We start from the raw sequence: 22,922 nt of genomic DNA, 5'->3' as shown, positions 1-22,922 counted from the left end.
TAAAACAGTATGCTTGAGATGGTACACTGCAGATATAGATGATGTAATGACCAGCCCCTCCAAAAGATGTAAACAAATAAATTGTTTACTAAAACATATAGAAACTACCATTCCTCATTCATATATTGTAAAGTTGGTAGCAATATATTCTCATTTAAGCCTTCCAAATGCTTTCAGGTTGTTTTTTCCTGTCAGGTTGCATACAATAAATCTGAGTTAGAAGTCTAGCCTTGCTTAAAAATTAGTGTGGTTTCAAAAAGATTTCTTCCTCCTTTTCTAGACGGTGACAAGGCTGATATTTCTGCCAGTATTTATCCAGACATAAACATCATTGCCGGAGCACTGAAGCTATACTTCAGAGACTTACCAATTCCCGTTATCACCTATGACACCTATTCCAAGTTCATAGAGGCAGCAAGTAAGTATTGCATAGTGATTTGTACCAATCTTTAATTACATTTCCCATCCACAATGTATATTGATAAGCAGCAGGAAGAGTAATCTGTCTGTGTGATTGTGCTGCCTTCCCTTTCCCTCTGGCTTACTCCAGCTTTCACTTCCCATGCAACCACAGATACCTCCTGTCTTGCATTCTCCTCTTCCTAATTCCTGCTGGGCAGAGAAATTATTCTTGTTTGTAAAGAGTGTGGCCAGGGGAAGCAGTTCCAATCCATGCACCAATCTCTTAAGAGCAGGCTATAGAGATTCTTAATCTTCTAGTATTTTGGGCTCCTGATACCATTTGAATGAAAAGCCATGTAGCAAATATGACTGATTTAGTTCACAGCTTGGGAATCTGTACTTCTCATGTAAAATATGTGTAAGTCCTGCTCAGATTTTTAGAGAGATTGTCAAACAGTTTTAAATGAGTGCTGATACTCAGTATACGTAGGTATCACTGATACCTACATATTTAAATACGTTCAGAAATCTTGAAGTAATTCCATGTCACTTCAACCTCTAGCTAAACTTACATATTCAAGCATAGGTTCTAACGGCATATTCCCATCTGGTTTTGAAGACTAATGGAAGTAGTCTTATGTAAGATTTTAGTGAGAGAGTTCTGGGCAGAGTAATATTATGAAGCACTTAACAAAGCTCGGGTACTGTACCTAAACAGACCTGTAGATAGAGCTACAGACCATGGAGATAACTCCTGGGTGGTCTTTTTTGCTGATTTCTTTGTAAAGCCATTTTTTTTTGAGGATGTAGAACTTGCTGATAAGCTCCACGTTTATGAGTTTCATATTTATCCCTCCAAGCACAGCCAATGGCTTGTAAATGATTCCATAATAATAAGTTATCTTCCTGATTTATTGCTGTTTACACATGGAAGGCCCTATTAACATTAATCCTGTTTGGTGTTTTTACAGAACTCTCCAATCCTGATGAACGACTAGAAGCAATACATGAAGTGTTGATGTTACTCCCTGCTGCTCACTACGAGACACTTAGATACCTAATGATTCATCTCAAGAAGTGAGTTAATTGACATGCAGGATAATTCTTGAAGAACTTAACAATTTTCTGCTTTGAAAGAGAAATATTACGGAAAGTACCAATAAAGCTCCCATTAGGACACTGCCACTAAACCAGTAACATTACAGATAATCAGACAAGCTGTTTGTATAAGTGCATCTAAGCTATGCACATATATAGCATAGGTCCTTTTGCTGGCATATTATTGCAAACCTTTGAAGAGTTAATTGAAAATTGTCACAGTTCTCTGAAGCAGATAATATCTGAAAAATACCGAATGTTAGGTACTTGAGAGATATGCTAGATGTGCTGCTGCTGTAAGGCACTTGAACATGCTTTGCTTCTGCCTCCCCTTACCTCCTGATTTATCTTCTTGAACAATAACCCTATAAGGAAAGAACTGTCTCTTACAAGTTGTTTGCTCACATCAGAGTAAGCCAAGAATCAAGCAGGGCCTATTTTTATATGACTAGTAAAAGCAATACAGCCCCCAGTTATATCTCTTTTGGTTTTAAACACACGGCCTCATTTCCTTTTCAAAGCTTCTTTAGGCATACATAAGACACTCATAAGGGGCTTCATAAGGCAAACATAAAGCCTCACAAGGCATACAAAATTTTCTAAAGTGCCTAAATTTCATTTTTGAAAGTTATTTGGGAGTGTACTGCCAAGTTTTCCAAGTTTTCAGCTAGGTATCTAGGAGAACTAAGGAGTGCTCCAAAGAGGGTGCCTCACTTCCACTGATTTCAAGCAAAACTCTATTTCAAAAGCATGCTAACTCCACTTTGCTGCTTTGGGTATTTACATGCCTCAGGAAGTCTTCTTTCTACATATTTAAAAACTGAAGCTGAGTACAGACTGGCACAGTCATCTCAAAGCAGGCCTTCATTTATGGATATATTGCACGAGATATTCCTTGTCTTTGATTAAAGTTTGCTACTTGGAAACAACAGAAAAGGAGATAAGGGAGGAATAAAGCTACCAACCTTTTTATGCAGCAAAACCTTGATCTTTTCTTAGTTGTCCCACTTCTTGCAACACAATTACAAACATGGAGTATTTTCTGGATTTGATCTTCACTACTCTGTACTATTAATGCCAACCAAAAAAGAAAAATACCTCAACTCACGTAAAATTGCATCAGAGAACTTGTGTGAAGTGTATTTCATGCCTAGTCAGGTTCTAATTATGCAGAGACTTTTCCTCATTTTGAATCAGCTCAGGTCATTATAAATGAGTAATTTTTCCCTTTGATGAGACATTACCTGGGCATGTGAGAACTTCTTTGGACTCTGCAGAAATGAGACGTTTAAGTATCCACCCTTGTCAGCACATAGGCATGGACAACTCATGATGAACCATATTGGCTGTGGGCAAGTGAGCTGCACACAGAATCAGTACTTTCAGATCCCGGCAGCAAATTTTTAATACACATGTATTGACTTGCCTTCTTTCTTCTCCCGAATGGCAGTCCAGGCTTTAGTTCAGCTGTTGAGCTGAACTACTGATGAGACAAAAATAGTCCAAAGAGCTGATTAAGCTTTCTCTCTCGAATACCTGCAAGTCATGCAATGAATTTCATCTTCTTTCCCATATCATAGCTTTTGGCATCTGCATGGAAATCAACCATGTCGGTTCCTATGGAGAATCTATTGCAGAGATCTGAGTGTGAAAGAGGAAAGAATCCTTTAGGTTCAAACTATGCTGTTCTGTAGATTAAACACAGAGTTCCAACTTCAGCTCTCTAGGAGTCTTCCTGCATGGACAAAACATGCACCAGTATAAGGGAGTCTATGTAAAGACTGCAGGATCACGGCCTCTATACCACCACTGCTTCTCAACAGAAAAAAAACTACACTGAGTTGTTCTTAAAAGCACAGGAATATCCAGCAGAGGCCAATGTCAGCAACGAAAAATGAGTGTTGGTCAATTTGTTGTTTTCTTCAGTTACCTTTCTGATAACTTTTTGCTCAAAATTGGAGGAAATGCAATAGCATGAGCAGTCCCCCCTGTGGTGAAATACATACGACTCCTTCGTGCTGATGTTGCAATGAAGCTGTGAATCTTCTTTGTGTTTTTTCACCCCTGGCTGGCAGCATACATGCACAGAGAGAAAGCAGTGCTAAACATACACTTGCACAGAGGTGTTTTGGGCTACACAGCCTGGGTGTGTCTTTGCTCCTTGCAAAGCAGAGTTAGTATATCTGTGCTAGATGATGATGTATCTGTGAGTAGGGGCACTAATGGACTTCTGTCCTGAAAGCAAAGAGGAACAGCATTTTTCTGTGGCAGAGCCATTCTTGGCAGAGAGACAATAACAGAAGCAAAACTGAGTCATGTAAGTACCTCACAAACAAGGGAAGACCAAACTACTGGTTTCAGCCACTTCGAACTCCCTTGATAGCATGAATGAATCCACTCACAATGCCCAGCTGGGAATTGCCATGCTAGGGAAGGTCTCAGCTGTTGCCAGGAGACCTGTCTCCAAAACCAGATGTGCTCCACTCCAGCAGAGGATTTGTATGAAGGAGATGTGAAACTTCATCCATGCTGTACTTGTCACAGCAAATGTCTGGTCCATGAGGGACCATGACCCATCAAGGTACTGTGGCTGTCCTACACTGCAGTGCATGAGCACTCTCAGGACTGAACTCAATATGCCACTCAGACAGGATGACACTTGTGTGATCCAGCTCTATTACCTGGAGGGAAACCTTGAGCACACCTTGCATTTCCCAGCAGGTTTGACTGATTTTCCAGTCAGGGCTGACTTCTACACAGTTTGGCCAATCCTTGGTGGTCTTTGCTCCAGCCACAAAGAGTCTATCTCTTCTTGTATTTACATTATATGACCTATGTCAGTAAACCAAAGAGCCTGGGCTCCTTCCTAGAAGTGCCTCTGTTCTCTGTCAAGAACAGATGGCATTTATAGCAACCTGATTTTAGCAAGCCAATTCTCCAGGCTGCTCCAGGATTCAGCCTGCTCCTGAAGTACAACTAAGCGGAGTCACTGAGCTGTTGGTTGGCCTGAGTCAGCCAGCAAATCAGCTATGTGTGAAAGAGTGGGTTTCTGCAGACTGGAAGCATGTCTGGAAACATCAGTAGTCTAAAGAAAATCCAGATTTGCGTTTGTGGAGCACACCCCCACTGCCAGAGTGATGCACACCAAGCACAATGTGCCAGAGAACTGTAGTTACTGTAGCATAGAGAACTGTTCCATACATCATCATTTAAATCATGATTATGCTTTTAAAAAAGCAATTGCCACTAATTCTTATACCCTAACAGATAGTCACGTGGAAAAATCACTTAAGGATCACATGAGAGTTCTTTAAAGACACTAGAAATCACAGCCCCACCATAGCTGCATTGTATTTGTTGTGGAAGCAGTTACTATGTTGAGTGAAAGTAAAAATTGTTACTGAAAAATGTCATTATCTACCAATGTTTGATGTGAAGCAAGACTACAGATAAAGCAACCAATTACTTTTTTTTTTTCCTATTTTAGGGTTACCTTGCATGAAAAGGAGAATTTTATGAATGCTGAAAACCTGGGAATAGTGTTTGGACCTACTTTAATGAGACCTCCGGAGGACAGTACCCTTGCTACACTGAATGACATGCGGTACCAGAAGTTAATTGTGCAGATTTTAATAGAAAATGAAGATGTTCTCTTTTAGACAGAGAGGCGTATCTTCAAAGCCATTGGTTTTTAAATAATTAGTTTGAAGGAAAAACAATATTTCTTTAATTTTTTTTTAAACAGAAAGGAAGAGTTCCTTGACTGCACTTCAATTTCTGCAAAGTTGCAGATGGATGCCAAAATGTTTAGGGAAAGCATATGTCTCATAGACGTATGCCTCTTTGTAGAAGAGAAAAAGAAGGTCAGAAAAAATCCTCTTACCTTGTATCTTTTGCCTTGCCTCAGATGTATATTTGTTTTGAGAAGTTTCAAACAATTTTATTCTTAACTTATTAAGAAACACAAAACGTATTTTAATATGGCTAGAGAAGCAAAAAGGTACTTAATCAGTGTTACTTGTATACGCCTATACATTTCCTTCTTCATGAGACATAATTATATATGTCAATTGTGAAACAGAACCTATATTATAAAGATATTTTTACTTTACCTGGCTGAAAGAATGGCATTTTATTTTAGCAAACTATAAATCAATGCGGTGCATTGATTATTTTCCATGTAATTCTTTCCTGCATTTTTGCTATGATATATTGAAAACAATTGCCACTAATGCAGTATTATCCTGACATACCTCTTTCATTGCAAGTGTTTTAAAGGAGAATAATTTTCTTGCGCGTATTTCAGCTTTCCTTAGGTTTCTTTGCATTTAGGCACTAGCATCCTAAGATTGTACACTTTTAGCCATTTGCCATTTCCAAAAACATAGTATTTTCTTTTTTGTTGTTGTTTTTTTCTCCCATGTAAGATATGGTCTTGAGAATTTTACAAAAGTCCTGGTGGTAGTATCAGTTTCACATGCCAGATTTTTCTTAGATCACAGAAGTTAAGTGATGCTGGGACACTGGATATTTTCTGGCCTTGTTGAAAAGTCAGCACTTTTTTGGGTGAATGATGAAGGATTTGGTTTTTCTGTAAAAATTGAGTTATGTTTTGTCACGTTTCTGTATTTATAAATGTACAGTAAATCTGCTAAAAATGTAGGTATTTATCTTGAATGTGTTTCCTGATGGTTTGTTTAAAAAAAAAAAAAAGAAAAAAGAAAGAATGTGTAGGACATGTGGGAGCTGGTAAATTTAATTATTACCAAATTTTAATATTTTTCTCCCCTCACAAACATTGACCTACAGAGTTCATAGTCTAACTGCAACTTATTCCTAATGTTAAAACTGTTTCTCAGCATGAGATGTTTCTGCAAGCATAGAAAATCAACATACTTTACTACCAAACTCAGTTTTCAATACAAAAAATATTCTAATACTCCCTCATCTTGATCATTTGTATCATATGCTTGGTAGCTCAGTGATGCAGTTTCCTGAATTATTTCAGGGAGCACATTTCTATTCAAACTGAAAACTATCTGTAACTATGATAATGAAGGGAGGTAGAGGGTATGACTGTAAATTTGTCGTCTTCTAGAGAAATAATTAAGGGCTAGATAGATTAATCCAGGTTGCAGAACAAATGCTAAATAGTCTGAATTCCAAATACTTCCATAGATCCTCCTGTCCTGTACAGGACTATTTGTTGTAGGTTATGTATTACTTAATACTGTCATAAAAATGATCTGGAAATGGTTTTATTTTGTGAAGTGAAATATGCTTTGTAATTTATGATAGTGTAAATGGAAGGAAAAATCCCATTAAATGTGTTAAAAGAGTTCTCGTGTCTGTCACTGACTACATGGCAAGCTGCCAAGTGAAAATCAATCGCTAATTATCATCCTGACATTGCTGGAAACTTTCCTACTCAAAAATTTAGAATAGTTTTACTGAATGTCAGCAGTTTCAGGTTGGCACTTGGATGCCCATACCACAGCCAAGCCCATGCAAACATTTATTTTCGGAGAACACCCTGAACCACTGCTGTGCAAAACTTCAAGGAAGCAACAAATCACAATATCAATCCAATCAGTATCCAAGAATCAATACCATCAAAGCACTTTTCCACTCTCTTGAACTCAGACATTTGACTAACAACGATTTTCTTTTTTTTTTTTTATGATCAGTAATGAGGTTTTTTTTTAAGGCAGCACACTGGTAGCTTTAGCATGTCTCACTGTCTGGAGTCTTCAACACATGTCCCATCTTAAGGATTTGATGACAGTACAAGGCAGTGTGCTTAGAAAGACCCAGTGTGCTTAGTGCCTGGAGAGCAGGAGTTTCTGATCTGTTGGACAGAGAGATGGGTATGATTCTGCATCTTAAAACACAAATATCTAGTGAATTGTCCATGTCTCACTTGGCTAACTGATCACCTGACATCCAGCGTTCTCAGGGGCATATTGAGCATGGAGGCAAAAGGCCCCTGTCCCCTCCACACCTCATTAGTGCCACCTGGTGCTGTGCCTGCTTCATCTCTTATGTCAGACTTACGGTGACCATCACTGCTGCACCTGGGGCTGAGCTGCACCGCTGAGATCAGATCATTGCTGTTCCAGATTCACCATTCGAGGAAGTAAAAACACAGCAGACTTTCCTCTGCAAAACTGACTGCTAAGGCAGTAGAAAAATTCGTATGGAAATTAATTCAATGGAAACTAATACTCTAATACACAGGAAAAAAAAATGGGTTTGAGCAGATTACACCAAATCCTTCCCTTCGCTTCAAAGGATTAAACAAGAGCACTATGGCTTATCTCACATGAGGCACTATTAGAGAGTAGTAAGACTCATTTGGAAGATGCTTCATGAGGCTGTGTTTGAGCTGATGTAACTTCCCTGCTGGGTCATTTCATCTTGAGTGGAACACAGTTCTGCCCCTCTGGAAGCAGGTGAGATACCACTGTCTGCCTGCAGCCAGGTGTTCAGCAGAAACCTTGTTCTGCAGCTGCTGGAGAAGGCCTTTGATGAAGCAGCAGTCCCCTCCTGCAGCCATCCACTCCCGATTGCCATATGCCATTCAGCTAGCCCCATCTTCTGGTGTAATGGGTGCCACTCTGTACCCCCTCACAGCTGCTGGGGTGAGACAACTTGCCTTCCATAAACCACCCACAATCAGTAAAATGTTAAGTCATGTTAATGGATTGTAAGGTGATAGCTTTCCAAAGTGCTGTGGAACAGTTACTGAGGAAGGAGAAGAACTTGCAGGGAAAAAAAAGAGAAACAAAGTGTATATAGAAAACTTTTTTTTTTTTTTAAAAATGAAGTTTCAGAGACAGAGCTTTGTGCTCAACTCTCCTCTCAGTTTAAGCTACAGAATGGGTCGAACAGAGCACAAAGCAGGGTGAATTGGTACCATATCCATTTTATTTCTAAAGAAGAGGTAAGACTACACTTTCCTCCACACTTAGCATTCTCAAAGCTCACACAACATTTGAGCTTAATTGATGGAGACAGTGCTTCAGGGGCACTTGGCCTAAGACTCTGGGAAGGAAGGTATCAGGTTTGGGATCTCTTTTGAAATAAGGTTTTTGAAAGGCTTAAGCTGTGTATTACTGTCAAATTCAGTACACAGGAGGGAGGAGCGATGGTGGGTGTGATATTAGGCTAAACTCTGGTCTTAGTGAGATCTTGGAGAGGTGCCAGGAATGCCTGGGGTAATAATAGCTGGGCTTGAACCACAGAATCACAGAGTAGTTTGGGTTGGAAGATTATCTATTCCAACCTCCCTGCAATGATGAGGGACATCTTACACTAGGTCAGGTTGCTCAGAGCCCTGTCCAACCTGACCTTGAACATTTCCAGGGATGGGGAGCCTTAAATCCCATTGTGAAGAGGCAAAAGTGAACATAGGTACTGAGAGTGGTTTGCAGAGCACGTGGAGCAACTGTGTCATTTATGATAAGCTCAAACACTGCACAGGACACATCTGTGCAAATGATACACTTTGAAATGATTAACTGTGTTTGCACAAGGCCCTGCCTGGACTCACATGTCTGGAGGGAGAGCATTTTCCTAACCCAGCTAGGCTGCTGCTCTCTCCCCCTTCTTCCCACATGGAGATGTAGACAGTGACGACCTCTTCAGCTGCTGCCAGTATCATGCTCCCTCACACAGAGTACTGATCAGAGCCTGATCAGTGTTGGGCCTAGTTCTGTTTAATATCTTTATCGATGATTTAGATGAGGGGATTGAGTGTACCATTAACAAATTTGCAGATGACACTAAGTTGGGGGGGAGTGTTGATCTGCTGGAAGGCAGGAGGGCTCTGCAGAGGGACCTGGACAGGCTGGAGAGTTGGGCTGATTCCAAAGGGATGAGGTTCAACAAGGCCAAGAGCCGGGTCCTGCACTTTGGCCACAACAACACCCTGCAGCACTACAGGCTGGGGACAGAGTGGCTGGAGAGTAGCCAGGCAGAGAGAGACCTGGGAGTTTGGATTGACAGGAAGCCAAACATGAGTCACCACTGTGCCCAGGTGGCCAAGAGGGCCAATGGCATCCTGGCCTGTATCAGGAACAGTGTGGCCAACAGGTCCAGGGAAGTGATTCTTCCCCTGTACTCAGTGCTGGTGAGGCCACACCTGGAGTGCTGTGTCCAGTTCTGGGCCCCTCAGTTCAGGAAGGATATTGAGGTGTTGGAGCAGGTCCAGAGAAGAGCAACGAGGCTGGTGAAGGGACTTGAGCACAAGTGCTATGAGGAGAGGCTGAGGGAGCTGGGGTTGTTTAGCCTGGAGAAGAAGAGGCTCAGGGGAAACCTCATCACTCTCTACAACTCCCTGAAAGGAGGTTGTAGCCAGGTGGTAGTGGATCTCTTCTCCCAGGCAGCTATCAGTAAGACAAGAGGGCATGGTCTTAAGCTCTGCCAGAGGAGGCTTAGGTTAGATATTAGGAAGAAATTCTTTACAGAGAGGGTATTAAGGCATTGGAATGGGCTGCCCAGGGAAGTGGTGGATTCTCCATCCCTGGAGGTTTTTAAGATGAGACTGGATGTGGCACTTAGTGCCATGGTCTAGGAACCACAGTGGTAGTGGATCAAGGGTTGGACTTGATGATCTCAGAGGTCTTTTCCAACCCGGCTGATTCTATGATTCTATGAAGAGGCTGGAGAGGGCAGAAAAAGAGATGGGGTTGGGAGGAAGGGTCCACAAGTGGGCACTTCTCTAGCTGTTCAAGTTCCTCAAACTGGCAGTAGCTGGATAGACTATGACATTTTGCCTCAATGCTGCACTCTCCCCAAACCTTGCTCAAAGGCACAAACTGCAGGAGCCTGTCTGGACACCTTCTTATTTCTTTATTGACTAGTAGAGAGTCAAAGTCTGCAGTGAAGGGAGGAAGAAGATTCCAGTGCCAACAGACCCTCTGCCCATACCAGGGACCGAAACCAGGAAAACTCAGAGTAGGAAGGTAATTCACAAACACACAAGAATGCCATCTAACTGGATCTTCAAAGCAGAATTATATTGCTATGTCCCCTTCAGCTATCTAAAGAGAATGGAGAGACTCTAGGGCTCATGGAGATAAGAGTGAGAGCATAAATACCCTTCATATTCTTTAGCTGTAGAGATTAATTCCTTGAATAAAGATAATGGTTAAGACTCAGAAATCTGAACCTTAGGGAACTATGATTATTGCTGAATGCTCTAGGGCTTGCAGATTCAGGACATCAATGGGGGCCATACTTTACATTATCTTTCTCTGAAGGCATGGTATTCTGGATATAATTATGCTGATGCTACAGCTAGAGCCAGGACTGGGAGTTCAAAGCCTGAAGGACATAGATTATTGCAGGATGTTGTAAGGACTGCAGTTAGGAAGGCGGCTTGTGTCAGTCAGAGGAAGCGTTTTGTAAGCTACAGTAGAAGTGAACAGCTTATTATAAGTAGAGAAACTGTCAGGGTTCAGTTTGCAGTGGACGTAGGGATGGTACAAACCAAGCTTGCCACTGGAAGCTGCCTTCATTGCAGGGCTCTGCAGGGCCTGACAAAGCGGAGGAGTCAAAGTATTCTCTTTTCTTGAAAGTGTTAGCCATTTGTTACCACTAAAATGAAGGCTAGAATGAGGAGTAGGGTTAGCCATATGGTTTGGAACTGTAGATCTTGAAGAACATGAATTGCTGCCAGCCATATTTGAAGATACTTTATTTTCTGTTCTACTATAGGGCACGTATGGGTTCCATATTATTCACCACATGCTGCTGCCCAAGAACTTTAGGAGTCTGGAGTCCATAGGTATTCATAATAAGGTAACACTTAGGGCTGAGTTAGGAATCCAAATGTCAAGGAACTTGTACTGTTACTGTTTGCTGCACAGCCCTCAGTATTAGGAATAGGGAGGATGTCAATAAGAGACTGTTATTCATGGTAGGGTTTTTTAATATACATGAGTCTCAGAGTTGCAATTGAAGTAGGAATTAGGGACAGACTTTGGAAATCCAAAGCCTGAACAAGTGAGTCGTTACTGAAGTTGCAAAAACTGGAGCATGTTGTGTCAACCAACTCTGTCTTTCTATTGACTGGATTTTCTGGTTAAGAACAGGGATATTGGATGAACAGATTTTTTTCCTGCAGAGCTAGGAAGGGTACTGGTGCCAAGAGTCACAAATATCTGTATTTTTATGTTCTGACATAGGAACAGGACCTTGGTTTTATCTCCAGGTACTCAGTTGATTCAAGCATGGTGTTAATAATGACAAGGCTGTGGGTTCAATCCTGTATGGGCCATTCATTTAACAGCTGGACTTGATCCTTGTGGTCCCTTCCAGCTCAGAATATTGTGTGATTCCACGATTCTGTGAAGACAAGTTTTAGAGTTTGGGATTCAAAGAATCAGACTGAGTTTGCTGCTGGATATACTAACGTAAGGAAAGGACTGGTGTCAGAGGTCTGTACTCTTCTGTTTGCTTCTGTTGTGGGGACTAATTCATGGGATGAAAGGAAGGGCTGGCAGCTGGCTGGGAACTGAAAGTTTGAGGAGCTGTGTTTACAATCTGTTTTGATAAAGTTTTGGGCCTTCCTTATAGTTATGGAGTTTTTAGGTAAAGTTTCAGAATCTGTTGTGTTCTGAGACAGATTTATTTGTGCAGCTGAACTTCCCACTGAATGAGGATGAGCACTAGCACTACAGGAATGCAATGTCTTGCGTTCCACTACAGGACTAGTTTCCTTCATAGATCTACTGTTAGGGCTCATGTAAGTAAGGATATTGCCTGCACTAGTGATGGAGGTAAGATCTGAAAATTTAAGACTACATCTCTGTCAGTCAGTAACATGGAGTCAAGGCAGCCTTGCCCTGCCCATGTTACATTGTACTTAACGGAGGTCCTCTCAGAGGCCCACCTGTGACCTTTGGGAGTAATTATTTTTTTCCTAGAGGCACTGATTCAAAAATTCTGCAAGGGCTGTGTTTCAGCCCATCCAACTGGTGTTTTCATACTCAGAGGCTGAGATGGGGCAATGCATGACTGTTATATGAGGAGTGGTTGCGTACTGAAGTGTTTGAGAGTGCAAAGCCTGTTGCAATAAAGCTGGACAACTATGGAGAAGAGCAAACTTGTGTAGTTCCATCCATTCTGCCTAAGGGAAATAATCCTTTGCTCTCGCTGCCTTGAAACCATGCTTGACCAGTGAACACGCACTGACAGCGGCCAAAATTCAAAATTGTGCCAGTGAGTCACCACTAATAGGCTAAATTCACCAAGTGCAGGGTTCAAACTTATGTCCTGGCTTAGTTGGTTTTGGGGTTTTTTTGGCAGGACAGACATAGCCTGGGAATGGATACTGCAGTTCGACAGTCTTGAGCAGCAGCCTGGTATCAACAGGAAAAATGTTCTTCCCCGTTATAAAATGGTTGGAGTCCTTCCTGTGGTTATTAAAGTAAAAGCTAAGATTTGAGATGCTGCTACTACTTGAAAATCTAAATCTAGAAGAACTGATGTTACTGCTGGCTTCTTCTGAGTTGACAGCCTGATGCAGATGGAAACCAATTCTTTGTTTGGTCTTTTTCTGTACACAGAGGTCCCTTGGTTTAAACTGACATGACATTTAGGCTCTGAGCTCTAAGAGTTCCAAGACCTCCTGAATGCTAAAGGGCCAACTTGTGGCTGCAGGTAGCAGTGTTGCAATTTTCTATGAGCCAATTGCTTAGTTTTATGTCAGGGCAGGGTTAAAAGTTTAAGAATTGAATCTGGAAGAGCCAAACATGTTGAATATTGCTGGGAATATGGACCTAAGCAGAGGTTTGTTCCTTATAGGTGCCAGTGCAATATGCTTTTTTCTATATTTGGCTTGAACTTGTCCTTGACATTTGAGAAGCCCAAGTTTCAAACACCCAGTGTATTAGCTGGGTGGTCTGGGGTTTGAGGGTAAATAAGTGATCTGAGAGCAATATTCATTAGCACACTTGATGCTTCTGAGGGCACCATTGGGGTTCGTTGGTATAATTATAACTGCATTTAGTATCAGAGTTTTGGAAACCAGAAGGTTCCACGGTGTTGGGAAGGCTGATGCCTGAAGTGGACAGTGCCTCTCTTCTCCTGTCAGTAGAGATGGGTCCCCTCAACACAGTTAGGTAAGAGTGTGGTTTGGCAATCTAATTCCAGAGCCCAGTTTCAACTAGAGCACAGTAGGGTCTGCAAAGTTTGGAAAAAGGACAGTGGGAACTGCAACAAGCACTATTTTTTTCTTTCACTGCAGTAATAATTAGGGGTTGTAAATAAGATTAGTTTGAGAGCTGGCATTAAAGTTAGTCTTTGAGAATCTAAATCTTGAAAATACCAGGGTATTTCTGAATGGACCAATTGTACACAAAAGAATCATGTTACAATATGGAGGAAAGGCCCTAGAGTTTTATTTTGCAGTGTACTGGGGCATCTTCCAGAATCCTGGACATCCATCCTATCTGGGACTACAAAACCCTACTACTTTTTATCCCAGCCTCCTGCAAAGACAGGACAGAATTATTAAATAAATATACTGTCTAACTTCCATGCATTGAAAGAGGCAATAGGGTATTTTACTTTTCCTTTTAAATCAATGTTTTAAATATAAGCATACTGAAGGAATGCAACAAGTACTGTCGCAGCAAGAAAGGGAGAGCGCATACATTTTCACTTTCAGAATTGTTTTTATATAAACATGAACCTTAGTGACAATCTTGTGGAACAGCATGTTGTGGCTTTCAAAAGCAGAGCAGGTTTTGCTGTCCTCCTGCACCACCACAGACACATACAGGCAGCACCCTCCCACTCACACATCTCTTACAAAGCTTTCCAACCTGCCTCTCTCTTTTCAGTAGACCCTGCTTTCAGCACAGTGTCAAAAAGGGCAAAACTCTTCCTTTGGATGATTCTTTGAAATGGGTTTAACTGAAAAAAACACACTGATTTGAAGTAAGTTTGGCATTTTGTGAGCCCTTTTGTGAAAAGGGCTTTTACAAATAAAAACTATCTTTATTTCAACATAAATTCCCTTTTTCCCAGGCACTTCCCTGGGACACAAGATGAGTAGACATGCTGGTGTTCTCTTTCTCTACAAGTGAGTAGCAAAGCAGTAAGTCATATTCACATGGAGAAACTTGACTCTATGGTCTGTTGCTGTCCTTGGCCCAAAAAAGCCTGATGCCCTGGTGCTATGCATCTTAGAAAATGTTAGTTGCTTACTTGTTAGGAGGGAATGTAAACGCCATATTTTGTTACTGTTTTATTCCGTAGGAGAAAGGTTTTGCTGCTGATAGTAGTTAGTATGATAGACAGTTTGGAGTACTTCAAGTGTGTGCACATTTGCTTTCCTATCCAAAAGCCTTTGGATTTGTAGATCCCAATCTATAGAGTAAAGTGCATGCCCTAGGCTCCTCTCCCTCAGTAACCTGCATTGACCAATTTCCATACTTATCTTTATGGGCTTTTCAGGGAAGCTTCATGTAGTAGAAGTTGATCTGCAAGAGAAGATGAGGCTGAAATATGATGCTTTCATGAACTCCTCCACACCATCACAGTCAACTTCGAGTAACCGTGTAGCCGATGGGAAGAGTACTATGGATCAAATGCATATTACATGGCATAGTTCTCCAAAGAACAAATCACTACTTTTAACACATGGCATGGCACAAGTAAATCTTTTTTCTCCTTTCTGGATGAATAAAAACAGGTAAAGCTGTATGGCCATATATCCATTATCACAAAGAAATTCAGAGTCCCAATACTAAACCAGTTCAAATACAAATGTCGGACTGCACCGTCTGACCTACAGCTCCGTTGATTTTTTAAAGATGGGCAGTTAAACACAATTCTATTTTCTTCAAGGCTACCCACCCACGCACATCCATCACGAGCACAAACAAAAAGTAGTGATATTTTGTTTCAGCCATGCACACTGGCAACACCGCGGCCGTCCACGCTCGGCAGCCCTGGATTTCATTACGCGCTCACGGTGCTGCCTCACCTGCGCTGAGGGGTCCACCTCCTTCTCCTTTTCCTCTTCTCCCCTGTCTCTCCACTCCAGCAGGGTACACCGACCTTTCCCCGCCCCACGGAGCCGAGCCCGGCTCCTCCTCGGCGGCCGCTCCCCGCCCCGCACGGCGGGAGCCGGGCAGGTGAGCGGGAGCCGCCCCCCGCCCCGCCCACGAGGTCGAGCCGCGGGGCCGGCCGGCACCTGCCGCCGCACCGCACTGTGTACCGCTTCGCTCCTTCCCTCCTGCCCTGCTGCGGCGGCGGTGGAGGCGGCTGCGCTTCCCTGTAGGGCAGGAGAGCGCTCCCGCAGCGGCGGGCGGGCGCCGCAGGTCAGTGTCACCTCCCGCACCTGCTGCGCCGGCAGCCGGCGGGGCGGCGGGAGGAGGGAGGGAGGGAGGGAGGGAGCGAGCGGCGCCTCATCGCAGGAGCCTCAGGACGCGCCGGGCTCCCGGCCCCGTCCCGCCGGGCGGCAGCAGCCCCAAGGTACCGGACTTTGGGTCAACTTCTGGGGACTGGGTTGGCGAGTCCAGGCAGCGGGTCTGGCCGCTCGGCTCCCGTCGCTCTGCCGGCTGCGCACGGGGGTGGGCGGCGCTCCCGAGCCACTCTCCGGGGCGCAGAACGCTCTCTCCGCGCCCGCCCCGCTGCCCCCGCAGGTCCCGTCCGTCCCTCCCCGCGGGGCCGCTCCCGGGGTGCCGGGCGGGCAGCGCTGCTGGAGAAGAGGGGTCCCGGCGCCGCCCGAGCTGGGTGGCAGTGCCCGGCTGCCAACCCGCCCTCGCCTGCTTCCTCCCCGCAGGAGCCCGAGATGGCGGACAGCGCCGCGGCCACCGCCGCTCCCCGCGCCGCCGTGAAGGGCGGCTCGGCGGCGCCCTGGTGGAAATCGCTGACCAGCAAGAAGAAGCATAAGGAAGCGGCGGCAGCCCCGCCGCCCCCCGCCGCCAGCGAGTCCTCCGCCGACCCCCCTAGCCCCGACGGCCAGGAGGAGCAGCCTCCCCCCTTCGGCAGCGGCGACGCCGCGGGGACGGGCGGCGGGAGCCGGCGGAGCCTCCGGGTGTCCCACTCGGGCCGGTTCAAGGAGCGGCGGAAGGTGCGCACCTCGCTGCTCGGCGACGGCCCCGAGGTCTTCGACGGCGGCGGCGCCCCAGGCCATGCCGCCCAAGGGGACGAGTAGCCCAGCAGGACCTTGCCGAGGAGCTGCCACTGGACGGGTGGCCGGAGGACTGGCAGGACAGGTAGCCGGAGTCAGTGACTGCCTCCCCAGCTGGGCATGGTCCCATGAGCGACATGGGGGCATGTGGCCGCGGCCTCCCCAACCCCGACGAGACCCTACGGGGAATCCGGCGTCTCCGCCAGATGAGGGAATCGTGTGCTGTGTTACATGAACACCGCCAAGACCAAACTCCTAGATGACGGGACGATGTGATTGTCTTAAAAAAAATAACACAAATAAATACCCCACTCCCTCTACTGTGGTGAGCGGATTCAAGGTGCTATCCCAGGGCCGACACTGGGGGTTTCTGAACCTTCCCCCAGCCCTTGTCAGGAGCCAACAAGGCCTGACTTCTCAGGCCTATGACCCAGCTCCTTTTGGCTCTCAAGCCGAGGAGGTGCTTTGCTGCTTTCATCTCACACACTGTCTTATCAAAGGAAGGGGGGAACAAAGTGCTCTTATCTAGTTTCAGGGCCAAGGACCTCCGGCAGTGCTGTAAGTGCTCCTGCCCTGTGCTAGCTGGCACGCCGTGAACCCATCCTCCTTCCCCTGTGGGGGTCAAAAGAGAGGTATTGCGAAGGGCCGGCTCCTGAATTCGCCCATGCCCCACATCACGTCGCATTTAAATATGCAAAAGGCAGGACCATGCTGGTTTTCTCCCTTTTCTTACTGTGTAATGATAAGCGGGTTTTTCACAGGCTGGTCTCTCATAGTTCAGTTACAGAGGGAGGCCTGTGTTGTGTAGGAATTTGCACTATTTACCCAGGGGATACATGATTTTTGCATAATTGGTGATAACTGGCATAATAAAGTTCCAATGAAGAAATTGTGTAATAAATGTAAACACCGTTTTGGGAGATGAGACCAGCCCTGGAGAGCACAAGCAGGGTTGTACTCCTAATGTGGAATAGGCTTGGGCACCGCTGAAAATGTTCTTTGCTATTACCATCTCCAAGGCTTGTGAAATAAGGTTGTGTCCCAGGATTTCTTCTGATAGCAAGATAATGCTTTAACTCAAGCAGCTCCCTCTAACAGCTCCTATATTTTTGGACAAAGTAAATATAAGCCAGATTTGTACTGGTGGTGTGCCTTACAGAGCAAATGCAGCTAAAAATTATTAGCAATTTCCCATTTCTTGATAGTAGGTGATGTAGCAACAGCTGATTTATTTATTTTAAATGCATTCACAATATACTTTATATTGTTAAAATGGTTTTAGACGTTTTCTGAATGTGAGATACTACATAGTGGTAGGGACTGAAAATTATTTCCTAGCAGTCAGATATTACACAGTTATGATTTTGTTTGGTTGTAACTAATCTTATAAGGTCAATTAAAAATAAAAAGAGACTGGAAAGGAAACAAGAGCTGAGATCCAAGTGAATATATGGATTAAACCAATCACTGACAATCACTGAAATGGTGCACTAGATGCTGGGCAAGTGCCCCGTGGTTCAGTGTGTGTAATAATACTTCGAAAGCTCCTGTGCAATAAACTCAGACAACATAGCTGCAGAGGTGCTCACTGGTGCTTCACTCAGCTAGTCCTTCAAACTCTGGAACTCAAGGATGAAGGGACTGTAGCATCAAATCTATTTCCATGAAAGCTTTTTTCCCACCCAATGTTTAGCTATATGCTTTTTTTTATTTCATTTAGTAAAACTACAAGGTACTGGTTTTGGACTGCCTTTTTATGTTGCTGACTACATGCTGACCAAGCGAAGAGCCGGGGGGTTGTGGGGCAAGTTCTGAAAAGTTTCTCCTCAAAGATGCTTTTCTTAAGTGAGGCCTCTTCAGTCAAGGGGCATCTGAAATCCTTCTCTAGAGAAAGCAATTGGAGCAAACCTAGCCTTGGAAAAAGGGTATGAGAGAGAAGGAGGAAAGTTTAAAAGCTGGGAGTGGAGAGAGAGATGAACTGTATTTCAGCTCCAGTTAGCCTGGAGTGGGGGGAAAGGAGGCAGAAAGGGGTGGCTTTTCTGCCAGAGTTGTCATACTACCTTTAGAAAGCAACATGTTCATGTTTATTACAGGCTAAAATAGTTGGTCTGTATATATGTATTCTAGGGTCCAAAGAAACTTTTTTGTATTTGAATGTCCAAAATGGAAGAACGAGTAAGCAGATACTGCAGTGATGTGTTTCTTAACTCCTACATCTGGTTTAGTCTGAGTTCTGTGAGGGTCAGATCCTCAGAACTATCCAGAGGCTGGAGAATGAATGCAGACTGGTGTTTTATACATCTCATGTGGATGCTTTTCTGCATTTTGAATCCTTACACTGTTGTGAAAATACAGTTCCCTCCTCTCTTCTTTACCTCAAAGCTGACTTGTTCTGCAGTGAACCTCCATTTGGTCTTTGGAAACATCTCAGGTTTATTAGTTGCAAGTCTTTACCTAGACACAAGAAATCTCCAATTTGGGTTTTATTTGAGAAGTCTGGTATGCTATTCAGATGGCTGCTGCTAAGATTCAATATCAATTCTGGTTAATATGTGACTGAATATTAGCCATGTCTTAATCCACGTGTACGGTACTTTCAGCTTGGAAATTTAGTCAGAATACAAAGTCAATAAATGCACATAAAATGCCTCACAGCCCTCCTCCATCTTTATCCTGACCTTGAGCTGTGGGAAGGAGACGTAATTCTATCTTCCTGCTCAGTCAAATCCTTGCTTCAATGAATTTGATAGCAGCCACTGAAAAACTAGATCCATGAGAAAACAGGGTGACTGCCTCGTCTCACTTTCCCCACCCTCTGCACACGGGCCACACAGCAATATCTTCAGGTTAGTGCTGACCTGTGTACCATGGTGAGGAGGGAGAAGTCCTGTGGCCCTAACCAACCTGTAGCACAGAAATGGTCCTCTTGTTTCTCTGCCTGAGCATCAGATAAAGCTTAAGTAATCTATACGCATGTAAATGAATTAAGCTGATACAGAAAAAAACCAGCATTTTATGGAGCACCTGAATATTTTTTTTAATCCTTGAAGTGGAGAAAGTTCAGCCTTTTTTATGTATTGGAGAATGCTTGCTCTGTTACAAGGATAGTGTGTTTCTGTGCAAGGATAGTGGATTCTGTGCATTCTTAGTATAAGTATTTTTCTCATCTCCTTTCTGATCATGCATCAGAAATTAAGTTTAGAAAATAGGGTGACTGAGAAAGTACTTGCTGTTTATTTTTAAAAGCAAACAGTGACATATTGACAAAATAAATGGAAATAAGCAGATGAGGTGAACGACAGCTGAGTCAGTTGTAGTGAACTTTTCTTAATATTATCCCAGATACTAAGGATGCAGATTTGAGGCAAAAAAATAAATATTTAGCAAATAGAGTGAACTTTTCAAATAACTTGCAAAGTATATGCTTGTTTATTCCTGCTTTTGCCAAAACTAAAAATAAATCTTGGAGTACTTGCCTGGTGAATCATTCCCTGCTTTTGTAGGCTGGTCAGTCTGGACCTCAACAAAGATTATAGGGAGCACTTGCAGAAAATGATCCTGAATTGGAAACGCTGGAATGAATGCCTTGTAAGCCTCAAGACTTCTAACCTTAGATGTTATGTCAGAGTATGACTTTAACTGAACTGAACGAATGGAGAGGGAGCCTTACTGTTTAGGAGAGGAAACGGATCTTCACTGCTGGGTTTTTTGCATTGTGTTTTTTGTTTGTTTTTTATTATTATTTGGGGGAGGTTAGTTCTCTCTTCACTGTAGTGTTACCAATGATAATTTTATATTTGAAATAACATCCACTGGTCAGACTGTGTGACTAACAGGTCTGTTCTAGAACAAGCAGCAGTCACAAGTATTGAGGCCATGTTGCTGAGAACACAGCTGCATTGGGCAGCTCAAGGATGAAGGACCACCGCCTCCCTAAGATCTTGCTTTATGGTGAACTTGCCACTGGCTGCCGCAAGAGAGGACCCCGAAGAGAAGATACAAGGACTCCCTGAAACAACATCTCAGCCTTGGCCATATTGATCAACATAACTGGTCTACTCTGGCCTCCAATTGGGAGGTCTGCAGACACACCATCTATAACGCTGCTGATGCTTTTGAGAACGCACACAGGATCACTCTCGAGGAGAAAAGACAACGCAGAAAGATTCGTGTCTTGCAAAATATGCCACCTAAGGAGTCTTTCTGCTGTGCCTTTTGCAACCGGACGTACCTGTCTCATATTGGCCTTTTTAGCCACCAACACGCTTGTAACAAACGTGGGTAGAGCCTTTCCCAAATCTTTGTTCGCAAAGCCCAGCCATGATGATTTGAAATATCAAGTCTGTTGTCCATAGGCAAGATAACCTCGTATGAAGGCTAAAATCTGAAGGATAGAACTCCCAGCCTTGGCCTGGCCAGTGCAGCTGGGTGCTCCACTTAAAGCCCATGTTTAATTTGGCTCATTTAAACAGCTGATATCTAGTTGGAAGACAAGCTGTTTCAAGTGCGGGTACAAACTGGAAGCTCATTTTGCTGCCTTTTAGGATTCTATCTGGTATGGCAAAGCAACCCCAAACCTGATATTTTTTAAGATGTCTTTTAAAAGCTGAGGCGAGAGACATTTGGTTATAGAATGATATTTGAGACCATATAATTACACCCTTTTGAAAAACAAACCTTTCCCCTTCATCACTAATTTATTGTAAATAAGACGGGAGGCCTGCCGACTGAGATTTTTCATTTCAGAATAAAACAAGAGATAAAGTTGCTCAATTTTATAGACATCAGAAGTAGTGAAGTAGTTTATCAGTTTTATCCTTAATGACACACTGAAATTCACAAATAGCTCTAAGAATCAGTACGTGGCTGTAGTCTTCAACTAAAGCATATTGATTAGCAACTGCAGCATACAAATTTGATTTACTGCCCACTTTATCTGGATAAAGCAATATAACATCAGATAATACATGTTTTGAGGATAGCAAATAGCTTTCCTTGGTAGCTGTAAGGCATGATTTTAAATGAAAAATTTACTCCGGTGAGTAATCCTCATCAGATCTAAACATCATGTTTCATGTGAGTAAAGTGAGTTAGAATGTTTTTTCAGGGTATTAGTTGCCAGATTATCAGATGTTTTGGGATGTGTAAAATAGGCTTGATTCTCAGACATAAGCCTGTGTGTACTGTGAATCTTCTGCTGCCTGTTTGCAATGCCTCAGGTCTTTCCCCTGATCAGAAGTTACTGTTCATCATGTTAGTTCCTTTTACACTAAGGAGGTAAAAAGCATGACTCTTCTTGTTACTGGAAATAAGAACCATACCTTTGTATGCCTGTTGAAGTGAAAATAAGAGGTACTGTGCACTTGAACTTTGGTGACTCACTTGGTTTTTTTCACTGCTGACTTAAGTACATTTTGCTTTCCAGGTCTTTGTTTTATCCTCACTCTGTAAATGTTTGAGCAGATAAACCATCCGCTGATCTCACAAGAGCCTGCCCAGTGATAGGAGAGTGGGCAACACTTCAGTGGCCAAAGGAAAATGAAAGATCTGTTGCCGGACTCATTCCCACTCAATTTTATGAACAGGAGCAGAACTGAGCCTTAGTCTAGATGCTGGAACTATGACTACTTGTGAAAGAGAAGGAGATTCATAGTCTGTCATTCTGGGTTGTGTTTATCTTGGCATGTGCTTTCAGTGACAGAAGTTTCTAAAAATCAGGGTTGGTTTACCAGTCCTGTTTAACATCGTTGGGTTCAGTCTAGAAGCATGGTGTAAACTTCAGAGAGAAACCCTGCCAACTGTCCTACCTCAAAATGCTGTAGCTCAGACCTCTCTGCAAGGAGGAGGAGAAAAAAAAACATATTTTATGGCTTCTTTATTCTTGGGTTCTTTTCTTGGTATACTAGTGCTATAACGATCTCCTTGCTGGACCCTGAAACAGCTAGAGAGGTAGAATTTATGAAATAGGCAGATGTACAGAATATACATTTTGCACTGCCATACGTCTGAGGTAGAGACAAACCAACAACTAGATATTACACTGGGTATTTAAAGGTAGTTTATTTCTTCCTGCAAGGCTAGGAAGCTATGGTTCGTTCCTGGCTCAGTTCTCAACTGGCTAACAGTAGATATGAAAATGCCTCCAGGTAATATATTAGCTATCGCAGGTGTTAATTAACATCTACTGAATTGCATCTGAAATGGAAAACAGTGGGAAAGTGAGGAATCACATTAGAACAGCAAACATTGCTGACCATGATTGGAAATCACA

The 22,922-nt window shown here is 43.3% G+C and overlaps 2 protein-coding genes and 1 long non-coding RNA gene across 4 annotated transcripts in view; all 3 read left to right on the top strand.

Moving 5' to 3' along the window:
* CHN2 (chimerin 2) overlaps nt 1-6,839 on the top strand; it is a 163,027-nt gene extending 156,188 nt beyond the window's left edge. Inside the window, exons 11-13 of the mRNA XM_051808336.1 lie at nt 281-418; nt 1,374-1,479; nt 4,988-6,839. Of these exons, the coding sequence (XP_051664296.1) occupies nt 281-418; nt 1,374-1,479; nt 4,988-5,159 (416 nt within the window). The 3' untranslated portion in view covers nt 5,160-6,839. The remainder of the gene's footprint in view (nt 1-280; nt 419-1,373; nt 1,480-4,987) is intronic.
* A 5,410-nt stretch (nt 6,840-12,249) lies between these two features.
* LOC127480329 (uncharacterized) lies at nt 12,250-15,482 on the top strand. The gene is made up of 3 exons (XR_007907832.1): nt 12,250-14,448; nt 14,539-14,593; nt 14,968-15,482. It is a non-coding gene; the product is annotated as an uncharacterized LOC127480329 (long non-coding RNA).
* A 188-nt stretch (nt 15,483-15,670) lies between these two features.
* On the top strand, nt 15,671-16,971 carry PRR15 (proline rich 15). 2 transcript variants are annotated; one of them, XM_051808366.1, is made up of 2 exons: nt 15,671-15,836; nt 16,301-16,971. In XM_051808366.1, exon 2 carries the CDS (start codon nt 16,310-16,312, stop codon nt 16,673-16,675), a length of 366 nt encoding a protein of 121 aa, XP_051664326.1. In that variant the 5' UTR covers nt 15,671-15,836; nt 16,301-16,309; the 3' UTR covers nt 16,676-16,971. The 2 variants fall into 2 exon arrangements, with proteins under 2 accessions (XP_051664326.1, XP_051664325.1); XM_051808365.1 differs by having other exon boundaries at nt 15,836-15,990.
* The last annotated feature ends 5,951 nt before the right edge of the window (nt 16,972-22,922 follow it).

This window comes from Manacus candei, unplaced genomic scaffold (genome assembly GCF_025592945.1).
Source record: "Manacus candei isolate 608988 ecotype Guabito, Panama unplaced genomic scaffold, ASM2559294v1 h1tg000072l, whole genome shotgun sequence".
NCBI lineage: Eukaryota > Metazoa > Chordata > Aves > Passeriformes > Pipridae > Manacus > Manacus candei.
The sequence above is the reverse complement of the archived record's forward strand: the minus strand, read 5'-3'. Positions and strand labels throughout refer to the sequence as shown.

What these genes read in the sequence shown, in the direction of transcription:
- PRR15 (XM_051808366.1), top strand. Translation starts at nt 16,310, where the DNA reads ATGGCGGACAGCGCCGCGGCCACCGCCGCTCCCCGCGCCGCCGTGAAG.